This window comes from Parus major, chromosome 3 (assembly GCF_001522545.3).
Source record: "Parus major isolate Abel chromosome 3, Parus_major1.1, whole genome shotgun sequence".
In the NCBI taxonomy this organism is placed as follows: Eukaryota; Metazoa; Chordata; class Aves; order Passeriformes; family Paridae; genus Parus; species Parus major.
The window spans coordinates 21460946-21472881 of NC_031770.1; the positions used below are offsets into that span (position 1 = coordinate 21460946).

At 41.9% G+C, this 11936-nt stretch overlaps 1 protein-coding gene across 2 annotated transcripts; it reads right to left on the reverse strand.

Moving 5' to 3' along the window:
- Nucleotides 1-294: 294 nt before the first annotated feature.
- On the reverse strand, nt 295-10042 carry ATF3 (activating transcription factor 3). Of its 2 annotated transcripts, XM_015623242.3 has the most exons (4): nt 9898-10042; nt 5195-5438; nt 4181-4288; nt 295-3235 (listed from the first exon to the last, which is right to left on the reverse strand). In XM_015623242.3, exons 2-4 carry the CDS (start codon nt 5432-5434, stop codon nt 3038-3040), a joined length of 546 nt encoding a protein of 181 aa, XP_015478728.1. In that variant the 5' UTR covers nt 5435-5438; nt 9898-10042; the 3' UTR covers nt 295-3037. The 2 variants fall into 2 exon arrangements, with proteins under 2 accessions (XP_015478728.1, XP_018861731.1); XM_019006186.2 differs by lacking the exon at nt 9898-10042 and having other exon boundaries at nt 5195-8781.
- Nucleotides 10043-11936: the final 1894 nt, after the last annotated feature.

Consider the following 11936-nt stretch of genomic DNA (forward strand, 5'->3'; position numbering starts at 1 on the left):
TATCAGCTGGTTGCAAGGTTAGGAAAGGTTTAGGAGTTCTATTTTCCAGTCATTTAGTCTAAGCTCTAGGCCACAAATAAGAAGTTAGCCTGGAATTCACAATCAACCTTGCAATAACAAAATTTTGTTTATACCTTGAGAAGCAGTGAACAGTACCAGTTTCACTTTATAAGGTGCTTATTGTTGCAAACAGGTAAAGTCTTTGCTTTTTAATAGCTCAGCGTTGTTTCAAGAGAATGAAGTTGCTCTTGGACTTTGACATGTAGAATGAATTAAATGACACGTAAATAAATATATATTAATTCTTTTTTATTAAAGTATCAAAACAAACTTGAGAATAGAAAATAAACTGCTTTTTAATGCATTTTTAGGTTCTCCTGAATAAAGTATACTTTGAGAAAACTCATGCAACATACCATTTCTGTGTAGCTGTTTAAACACTCTTTTCCTGGGCACAGTCAAGTGACCCTGAGTACCATCATTTCCAGAGCAGCAGACACACACACACACACACACACATACAAAAGCAATACAGAGCAGCTATGACTGCACATGTAAAGAAATAAAAATAGATTATCTTCTGACAATAGTAGTGGTACCATATTAACATTTGGCATGCCGAGTAAATAAGATCAAGCAACAAAAGCATGACGCCTGCGTCACCGGTGATATGGTTAAAAGCAACCATACAAATCCCCTAAGGGAGACACATGAATTCTGTCATTACAGTCTCTGTGGTAACACTATAACCAATTATGACACAAACAGCCTTGTCTGCTGGTATTGGAGAGGGAAAAAGCAAAGCCAAGGTGTACGATACCGGGGTGATGCCTTGGTTTTGTATTTCCACATTACAGGGGTCAAATAATGAACATTGTTTGACAAGTTTACTGTACATACTCCATGTATATCTATTGTCTGGTAAACAGCTGGCCCAATTACACATAGAACTTGCCCTTTAAGCCAGAGAAGTTGCCACAGAGGCTCCAAACTCTGCTTACAAAGCAGGAAAAAAAATTCTCACTGAAGTCAATGGAACCTCCTTCCAATATACAGAAAGATCATGGATTCTTAAGGCAGAATTGGACCTAGAATGTCATCTCTGTGCTACATTTACTTTACAGATACATGAAGTACATATCTTTAACATGTGATATAGGACATTACAATATATCCAGATCTCAGGAAATGGTACTAAGTAGTTCTGTTGCAGAATATAACAATCATATGGGGATCAGGTACAACATGTGATGGACTCATGCAAGACTTGCAGGGTAAGAAGCTCATGGCTGAGGTATCTTCAAGTTTAGCCTTTAGAACAAACACACAATTTCAACACTGCGGACTGGTGTAAAATATTATGCACTGTAAGCTCCACTTGTATTCTGCTTTGTTTAAATTGTGACATTCAACAGTCAGACACCACTGATGGAGATACAGAATTTTGGAAGGTACAATATCTGCACCCAGTCATTCAAGACACTCAGTGCCTCATCTTCAAAAAAAGATGAAGGATAAGTAATTTTAATAGTGGTGTCTCAAATACAACTGGTGAAGTTTAGGAATATATAATATTAAACACCAAGAGATAAAAGTAAAAAGACAGCGCAACACTTGTGTTTTCAGTTTTATCTTGCTCGCAGTATTTATTAGCTCTACTCATTATGATATTAGTGATAAATAAGGATAATATTTTCTTTTACAAAAAATTGTAAGGGTATATTTTATAGAAATAAACAATCTGAGAATTTCACAGAAACATCAGAATTTCAACATTCATAACTCCAACAGTTTTGTCCAGCAGCTCTTCTACCAGTTCAAAAACATCCAAGGTTAGTACTTAATAAAAAATTAAACAATTATTCACTACATCAAAACTCTTGCCTCCTTGCCTAGATTCTAAGTAACACTTTTGATCGGCTGTGGTTGCCACTCAAATATAAAACAAAAGTAGCTACAATCATAATTTTTCCCTCTGAGCCACCTGGCAAAAGGAAGTAATCCTGACCAGGATGGAAAAAGCTTTGTCAAACTCTTATGCCTGTAAGAGCTATCTGCGTGAGCAGACCCACTGAAATCCACGGAACATCTTCTGTGACTGAGGGGTAATAGCACAAATTAAGGCTTGTAGGATTAGATCCTAGATTAATTTTAAAAACATTTATTTTTTTCAAGGTTCAGGAGTCTGGGATTCACTCCTGCAGTTCCTTACTTGAGCAAAACCTCTATCAATACCCCAGTACAGTTAGTTTCCTCTTTCCAATTCAGTGGGCTCAATTCATCAAGTCAATAAGTGACAGTAAAAGCTGCTCTTCAGCAATTCAAGGAAAAATTGTAGTCCCCAAGGGGTAGTATTTGGGGTGATAGCTCATAAAATACAAGCTAGGCTACATAGATGTTTTGCAAGAAACATTTCTTTGTCACACTTACTAGACCCTTCAAATTCAGTCACTGAGATGAGTCACAGAAAAACCCCACATGAGCATTCTGGAAAAAAATGACAAAGCTGAGTTGGAACGACAGGGTTTTTTTTTGTGTGTGTGTGTGTGTGTTAGGTTAGAATGCAACATTACACATCAGTACATTCTGCCAGAAACCATCCTCCTGGAAATTCAAAAATACTCAGTCTTCTTTCCCTACCAGCAACAAGGAAGAGTAGTGTCCATCCAGCACAGCTGTCTGTACCACGTGCATCGCTGGAAGTCATAGTGTTCTAGCACAAACCTCGTGAGTGCAGATACTGTATACTAGCAGAGAGCTAAAACTTCGGAAGCTGTTGTCTGTAGCTCCTAGGAACAGCAAGTATGACAGGTGCAAACCCTACATTTGAGGCAGAAGGCTCTTCGATTTGATTGAGACCAGATCTTCCAAGGGCAAGAATCGCTGTCAAGCCAAAATGATTCTTTCCACTTGTGAAAGCAATCTGCCCTTTCTAAAGGCTCTTGACTAATAGAATCCTACACATTATGCCAGACTCACCCATGGATTCTGGTAGCTGTTAAAATCATTATAAATATTTCCATCTTTGCCATATCACTTAACCTTGTAACGTGCCTTCTTTGATCTGTTGAATAAAAAGATTTCTTTCATCTTCAGGTGTCCTTCCGTTCTGTGCACGCACTATACACGTGGGCCTGTGCAGATTTAGCATGTATATCAAATGCTGCTTCTCGTTCTTCAGCTCCTCAATCTGGGCTTTCAATTCCGCATTGATCGTTTCCAGCTTCTCTGATTCCTAGCACAAAGCACAGACACAACTTTTGCACTGAGAAGTTCAAGTAGGAAGTCGCTGCTTTTTTCCTATAGTTGTGGTCTTTTATTGGTGGGAAAGAGTATGGCTGGCAGGGAAAGGAATCACATGTACCTAGTGTGCTGTAATGATGGAACTGTACATTCCCCAGTCAGTAATGGCCTGAGAACCAGATTGAGGGTTACCTCCTTTGGCCTCTAGAGAACGTAATGGAAGTTGAAAAGTGAAATTCAAACTTGTATTCACTTGTGGTGACAGATACCCAAAGCATTATTGCTATCTTCTGCAAAATTATTCTGAGCTTTTTGGGTCAAAAATTGACTCAAAATTATTGACAGTGCTTCTTAACTCCCTGGAGCATCAGGTCACATATCTATAAACCCATGTTAAGTTAGCAAAGTACAAACATAGCTTTTTTTCCCTGCCCCTAGAGAGAGGAATATACAGGCCTGTATACCTGATACAGGCCTGCTGCTACTGAAATAGAGTTTTGTATCACAGAACTGGAGGTGAAGATGTGACTGGGCTTCTAGGACATTCAAGCTTCACCACTTCACCACTGTGTTCATAAAGAAGTCAGAAATTACTTGTTGGTGCTTGCAGGCTCTCCACAGTAGGAAATCATATGAAACATGATGTTACTTTTTTTTTTGTTCACTGTACAAATTCAAATTAACATTACCCCCATAGAAGAGACTGGTCACTGAAACAATAATCTCTTTTCACTCCTACCATGCTTTCACTTTATGCCAGTTTCAACCAGGTTTGGATTTTATATATGGCAGGTTTATTTTTCATAACTAATGTTTTTAAGATTTTACAGAGTTTTGGGTGACATCTTTCCGATTTCCTACTATAACAGTACCCTATGCTATCTGTTTAGATCCTGGCAGGATGACAGATTAAGAACAATTCTTGCCAGTCACTTACTTTTTGCAAACATTCTGTTTTTTCCTTCTTTTTGTTTCGGCACTTTGCTGCAGCAATTTTATTCCTTTCCCTTCTTCTCTTTTTTCTTTCATCCTCTTCAGGAGAAAACTGTCCCACAAAAACAGATACATACAATCTGTAAGATGTTGTAAACAGGAGACCTGTATTTTGATAACTTCTCGATTTTTAAAATCAATGTGGAGAGGGCTGTCAGTACCTCACATCATGAGTTACATAAAAATAGGATTCTGACCTTGTTTGCCACACAGTAGAAGGGTAGGAACTTCATTAGAATTGTCAATAAAAACCTGACTGGTTATATGATGGCACATTTAAAATCAGTGGTACTCAAAAAACTTATGGAATATGTCCCCAGGCTCCCCCACCTCCATCTCTCCTCCATTTCCCAGGGGGAAAAAGGAGAAGGGGCACAGGGAACAGAGTGGAGGATGTGTCATGAGTGAGGCAATGAGAAGTGAGTGAATTAAAGGCAACACTAAAAAGGGAATACTAAAACACTTCCTTCTGTTTCCTGTGGAGGTTCAGACCAAGGTGTAGCTCTTTCCTTAAGCAAAAACAATTTCTCCACTTTCGAAGAGTAATGCTCTGCATGGACAGTATCATCTTTAAGTGAAAATATAGTGTGGACATAGCAGGTCCATGTCTTAACCCCCACAGGTTCTGCTGGACTGTCCTCAGGGAAACAGAACTTCAGCAGTGACTTTTTCCAACTTCAGCCACCACTGAACAGGGAAACCTGCACTTGTTCTAATCACTTTGTTATTAGAACATGTAAAACATTGTCTGTAGGCCATAACAGAAAGTAAAATATCCAACTATGAGAAATACTAGAGGGTTTGCACGAAGCACTCAACAGAGAGGCAAGCAGCTGGCTTAAAAAGAAACAAGTATGGTACAGAGGGTTACCTATAGTTAATACAATTACTGGTCTTGTGGCAAAACTTTGTTAGAGAGTTAATCCTTCACACGAAAATTCTGTTTAAAGAGCCCTACCTCTGTTTTCAGCATTGATGTTTCAACTGGCCTTTCAGAGACAGTCACTGTGTCCAAAGTGGAAGACATCCTGTGGAACTGACGCTTGTTCTGAATGGCAAATCTCAGTTCCTCCTTCACCAGGGGGGTTAAATTTGTGAAATCATCAAACCCCAGTGACCCTGCAGGGGACAAAGTGGGAACAATTGCGGAGGCGCTGACTTCTAATGCAGATACCTGGCCTGAGTGTTGGACCATCATTTTGCTGAAAGATAAAAAGAGATAATATTGATAGTGTTTCAATAACTTTAGAAAGGGAAATAATATCTCTTAGAGGTATATTTCATACTGTGAATAATACTGTAGTTCTCACACTGCTTCAGTCCCCATTCCTAGTCTACCCCAGTCTCTCAACAGAGACAAGCAGTTAAGAATTTGGACCCTCAAAAAACCTTCAACTTTATGTTAAGTCAAAGTTACTATTTAAAAGTAAGAATAGTATCAACACATGACACAATTTCTAGGTCTTTCTGAAAGATAATATTTAAAAAATTGTGTGCAAGTATATATACTGCTAAATTTTAAACTGGTAGTGTGTGGCAAATGAGAATCAAGTGAACAGGAAGAGAAAGAAAATAAGAAAAAAAATCAGAAAGCAAATTTTTTAAAGCACAGAAGGAGAGTAAGAGTATCTTCATCTTCAGAGCTATATCACCACAAATTCCAGCTTCAAATGGACAGAGCAGACCTTGATCTCAGCTACCCTTCTACAATGAGTTCTACTAGAAGCTGAAACTTGCTAACCACAACAGGATGTCACAAAATTATCACACTCAGTTTTATACACAGTTGTAGGTTTGGCTATAAACTCCTGAAAATTAGTTAATGGTAAGAGCTGTCACAAAGGCAAAAGTCTCTACATGTTCTGTGTCTCCACAGCACAGGCTGAGTTGGAGGGATTGACTCTTGAAAAATGTGAAGCCGTTTGTTTCATTCCTTTGCTCTTGTAAAATTTGAAACTGTCCTTATGTGCCCTCCATGAGAGGTTTGAAATTCTTAAATATTTACGGCTGGATCTTCTGCTGACATAAATCAGTGTGATTGAAGAGTCTTTAGGGGAATTATGCAAATCTAAACCCATGGAGAAACCTGATTTCTAATAGATTTCTGAAGAAAACAAACCTATCCAACAGTGTTCTCTAGTTTTCTCTTTTTAGTCATTCTTATCTTTTTTTTTATCCAGTTTTAGAGGGAGAGAGGCCCTACGTGCTTTGTGAAAACTGGTGGCCCCACTGAGGGAGAAAGAGGCAAAACTCGGCAGTCAGTCATCCAAACACAGTGGGCTAGGTGATGCACACATCCCTGCAAGTCACAGCCCATCTCTCACCCAGCAGAGGTGAGATAAGAGGTCTGGAAGAAAACTGAGCACCTTTTGTGTGTTATCCAAGGGACAAAAGGTGCAAATCCACAGGAAAACGGATTGCAATACTTCCCTTGTTCATAAAGCGGCTTGTGTTAAATTGGATTTTACTATGTTGGTTTTCCAGCTATCTTTGGTGTGTTCTATGTGGTTTTGTTGTCATTTTTTCGAATTTCTTTTTAATAACTGTATGGATAATTGCAGTATGTGTTATCTGCTCTGGATTAGACCCACAATAATTACAGAAAAGTAAGTTGTAATTATCTTAGTGCAGGTAAGCAAACAGTTGCCTCGGGGTAGCAGCATGGGTAAGCTAAATTTCCATGTGCTCAACCCAGAACTGCACCGCTCCCTGTACGTTACTTCTGGAACCCAGCAAGAAATGTTTGGGGTCATGTGCCTTGACAAGAAGACAGAATTTGCTCACAGATATCTAAAAATACACTGTAAATCCACACTGGTACAAATGAGAATAGAACCTGGTTCACTGCTTAGTGAGGTAAACAGAAAAATCAGAGGGTGAATTGCTGCTGCAAAATATTAGGTCCAACAGCAGTCTTCCTCACCTCTTCCTCACCCGGTCACCACAGAAGAGCTGAACATTTCCCAGAGTCTCAGGGTGAAATCCTGACTCCAGTGAAATCAAAAGGACTTTTTCTGTTGACCTCAATGGGGCCAGGATTTCACCCACAGTTATTCAAGATGGGGAAATTATTTGGAACAATTTGTTATTCAGAAAGACCTTGGGAAATTTATGTAATTCTCTTCAGAAAGCCCCTGCTCATGAGTCACATTTAAAGTACTGATACAGTTTAATCCTATAATCTCAGAAAGCTAGCAGTTACTCTTTTTCAGCAAGTCAGAAATGGCCCTATTAATTTCCAGCTGAAGTCTTCCCAATATTATTTACCATTTACCTAACAGGCTAATTCCAGATGACACTGAACCCCTTGCTGCCAGCAGAAATTTTAGTTATTTTCACTGACTCAGTCTCCTTGAATGCTGGTGATGCCTTCATTCAACAAAGTTAATTCTGTATAACTCAGTCCAACCAGGATTCTTAAAGTAACAATAAAACTGTTTTTCCAGCCTCTAAAATAATTAGTTGGGCTAATAATTTTCAAGCTCTGCTGGTTTATTGAATAATTTTTCAGTTTAGGCAAACTTTTAATTAAGGTCAGCAGCAGCACCAGAGGAAACCAAGAATGTGCTTGAGAATTTGTGTCAATTGTGGATTTATAATTGGCTCTTTGTGGTTTTGTTCCACAAACACCAACAAAACCCTACTATAATGGCTTCATGTCCTCTCACCCACCTGTCACAAGTGTGGAAAAGAGGAATGGTCGGGTGCCCAGAGCAGGAGAAAGTGTCCTTGACCACAGGAACTTGCTTCTCTCCTGCCCAAACAGCTCACTGCCCTCCCAGTCATCCTGAAATGCACCTCTAATTGCTCCAATACTTTCAGGGAGGGAAGGCCTACCCGGGGGCTGAGGCTTCTGTAAGGATTTCTGCTGTGAGCTGAGTCCTGTTTTGCAGAGCTGTTTGCCACTGGTTTGCTTTCCTGCAGCTCTTGCCTGGGGCTCCTGAAGACTGCCTGCTAGGGCAGCTTCCAGTCTCCTCTGGGATTGTTGGGAGCCACCACCATACAAATGACAGAAATAATCACCCCTATGTTACAGCTCCTCAGTAAGCTCAATATGCTCCCTTTCCACAGCAACAAGGTACGTGCTTTGCAGTTTCTGAGGAACAAGTCTGTTTTTAGAAATGTTTTACAAATAGGAAAATTAGGTTTTACCACTTTAAAAAAATGCAACAAGTTGCCCTTCCTTGTCCTGATTTTTGTACAAATTGTCCCTCTGTCTATAAGCCATGCAGAGCACTATCTCATGTCCTCTGGGTTTGCAGAGGCTGGGGAAACTGTAGGAATAAGAGTATCAAGCCTTAGAGTGTGATTCCATGTTGGCCCTTCTGATCCAATCTCTGTTTGCTTTGCTAGACCACGCACATGCTCTGGAGTTACTGCCGCTGGAGGTGCTGAACGCTTCTCAGCCCTGCACTGTTACTGGCACAGCTTGTTCAGGGCTGAGTTAATGCTTCATTACTTGAGCCTTACTTTTGGAATTCTCAATAGTTTTACTATTCATGGTACCCTCCCAATTCAGGTGGGTTCAAACAACTCCTTCTTTCTCCCACTGTTTTTTGTTTGTTGTTTTGCAGATGATTCTTTTCATCTACAGTGAGCTTTCACATCTCATCAGCCAAGATTTTAAAATCGGAACATGCTGCCTGGCTGTGCACTTCCATTATTTAAGGATATTCTCTTTTAGTTTGAGTATTGGAAGTGACTACTTTCAGTTTTTTGTTGCTTAACAACGGACGGCTGACTGTGCTTCTTGGTTTTATTTCTTCATACGAATTCCTTTTCCTCTGATGCTGATGCAATAAACCCTGATAACCGCTGAGGTTAATCTTAACAGCATTAAGAGCAATTACAGTTCACAACCTCTGTGCACGCTAGTTGACCTTAAGCTTTCTGACATCCCACATCGCTCTAGAACCATTTTCTGCTGCCTTCCAGCTTCTCAAGTGCTGTTAGTAGGAGGAAAATCGATTTCCAACAGGAAACTCGTTCTCTGAAAGAAGTTGGCTGTTGTGTCACGCCTGATTTGCTTAGGCAACAGTTTAGCAACTGATCTACTTCGCATCGAGACACCGAGAGAAAGTGAATATCCCTGGCTGTCACGAGAAGTTTCCCCTCGCTTTATGGGAATATCGGAGATAACTCTACTCGCAGCGGTGTGGGTTTGTCATCGCCTGGGCTGTCCCGCCACAGCTCCCCCGTGTCCCCGTCCCCGGGTGCCGCCGCCGGCTGTCCCCAGCGCCGGGCGCGGCCGCTCCGCTCGGGCATCCCGCGGCTCCCGGGTGCCGGTGCCGTGCCCTCCGCGGCGCTGCCGGCCCGGGGACAGCCGGGGCTGGCCGGGCTCCCCCCGCCGCTCACATCTGGCGGCAGCCCGGCCACGGGGCTCCCCCAGATGCGAGCTCCGGCACGGAGCCGGCGCCGCCGGGCGGGCGAGTGGCTCCGGCGGAGCTCGGCGGAGCTCGGGGCTCTTCTCCCGCCTCTCCCAGCCGGCGGCGGCACCGCCGCTCCCGACTTCGCTCGGGGCGGCGAAACTTTTGCCGGCGGCGTGCCGCGGGTCCCCCGGCGGGCATCCATCCCTCCGGGGCGGGACAGCTTCCCCGGAGCTCAGCCCCATGTCCCGCCGGCACGGGCAGTCCCGGCCGCTCCTCTCCCGCTCCCACCTACCTTCCTCCCGCCGCCGCCGCTCTCTGGGCAGGAGGGAAGGGGCTCCGCAGCCCCGCCGCGCTGCCGGCCGCGCTGCTCCGCCGCCTCCTGCGGGAGAGCAGCTCCCTCGGCTCCCCGCTCCTCTGCCGCTCGCCTGGGTTGCATCACCCCTCTTTTATAGCCGAGCGGGCAGCGCTGGTATTTACTCTGGCGGCGAGTCCCTGGCTGATGTCATGCTATTAATAGCCTCTCCGAAAGAGAGGGAGGAGGGAAGCGGGCCCGTGGCGGTGATGCAAGGCTTCCCCGCCGGCACGGCACGGCTCGGCGGAGCACGGCACGGAGCGACACGGCCGCGCCGAGCCGAGCAGCATCCCTCCGCACCCCCAGAGACCCCTTCTCCTTCCCGCTTCACCACTCTCCTTTATATTCATTCATCTGTTTATTTATTTATTTGTATTAAGACTTAGAGAGTTTCTTTCTCCGGGCCATTTTGCTTCTGACAAGAAATTAAAATGCCTCTCACCACGGAGGGGGGTGAAAAAAAAAAAAGTGGCAATTGTTTTTTTTTTTGAAAGGACTGAGAACTGTGATCTTTCTCTAGAGAAAAAAAAATGCTTTATGTCGTCGTCCCTCCCCCCTCCCCCGGCCCTACCATCCTCCCCCTTCCTCCCCCAACTACTTTAGATGACAGCTAAAAGTTCATTTCACATAAAGGAGAAGACTTCGTTTTTTATTCTGAGGAGGAAAGACCCGTTTAATGAAATTACAGAAAGCTAAAAATAATACTGTTTGGGTCTTTTGGAGTTTTTTTGTTTGTTTTGGATTTTTGGTTTTTTTTGTTAGGGTACTTTTTAAAACATTTCATAAAACACAGCAGCATGCTATTTCCTTATGATCTCATGAAAAAATAGGGAGTTCCTACAGAACAGAATTCAACAGAACAAATAAATAGGGAGTTCCTACAGAAATACGGTTGTGGCTGTGGTAAAGGGGTTTTTGTCTAGTTCTTTTTTTTTTTTTCCCCTCTGGTTTGTTAACAGACAGAAATTACCTTCTAACAGCCTTCAAAGTGTTAGAAGATAAGATGCTAAAAAGAAACCCAACAAAACACCAAGAAAATGTTTACCTGGGGGAGGCACAGAAAGTTTACAAAGACAGATGTGTGGGATTATCCAGTACAATAATATTTCATATATAATACATGCAAACATGTTATTGAGCCAGTCTCCAAGTCTCCGTACTTGGCATGGAAAACCAGGACATTTCATGCTTGAGAATATTGTAACTAAACCAATATAATATGTATACCTTCATATATAGAATGTATATCCTAATCAAGTGCTCCAAATAGTTGATTAATTTTATAATGTTGAGTATGTCAGTTTTGATAATAGGTTGTATGTCTCAAGTGTATATTCTGGGATATTTTAATTACTTGGAGCATTTTGTCAAGGATACAGATTTCTAATAGTAGTTTGAAAGTCCCTCTGTATCTTCCTTCTGTGTGCATGTGGTTGTCTGGATGTATATGTGTGTATAGATATATATAGATAGATAGATAGATAGATATAGATATAGATATAGATATAGATATAGATATAGATATAGATATATGTAGATAATATTTGCCACACAGACAGGAGTAATAAACTTTTAGCTTTTTTAATGTCCAAGTAATTGCTGTTAATTTTGAAATTAACACTCCTATTTTGCATTTTGTTGCCTGCTCTTGAAAGAAAAATAGTGATCTGGTGGGAAAGGAAGGAGTCTAGAGTAGTGACGTTGGCTTCCCTCCTGTGGAAGGTGCAGTCGCACCCTGTTCTCTGCAAACAAAGAAGTGCACTTTGTGAGGGCAGGAGTGAACTCCTCTGACCTACCTGGCAGCTCTCCATTTACAGCTCCTGTGAGCTGCAAGCTTTTCTTTTTCACCCTTCGATAGATAAATCATTCTTAGCTCTATCAGAACATAGTTATTGCTGAATTTTTATTAATCTAGGTAAATTAATGTCAAGTATAATGCCAGGCAAAAACCTTGCTCTTCTGAAGCAAAGCTTTTTATT

Excerpts from the sequence above, each read along its gene's own strand:
- ATF3 (XM_015623242.3), bottom strand. The coding sequence starts at position 5,434 with ATGATGGTCCAACACTCAGGCCAGGTATCTGCATTAGAAGTCAGCGCC. Across the intron at positions 4,289-5,194 it reads CATCAATGCTGAAAACAGAG|TTTTCTCCTGAAGAGGATGA; the intron begins GTAGGGCTCTTT and ends TTTGTGGGACAG. Across the intron at positions 3,236-4,180 it reads AAACAGAATGTTTGCAAAAA|GAATCAGAGAAGCTGGAAAC; the intron begins GTAAGTGACTGG and ends GCTTTGTGCTAG.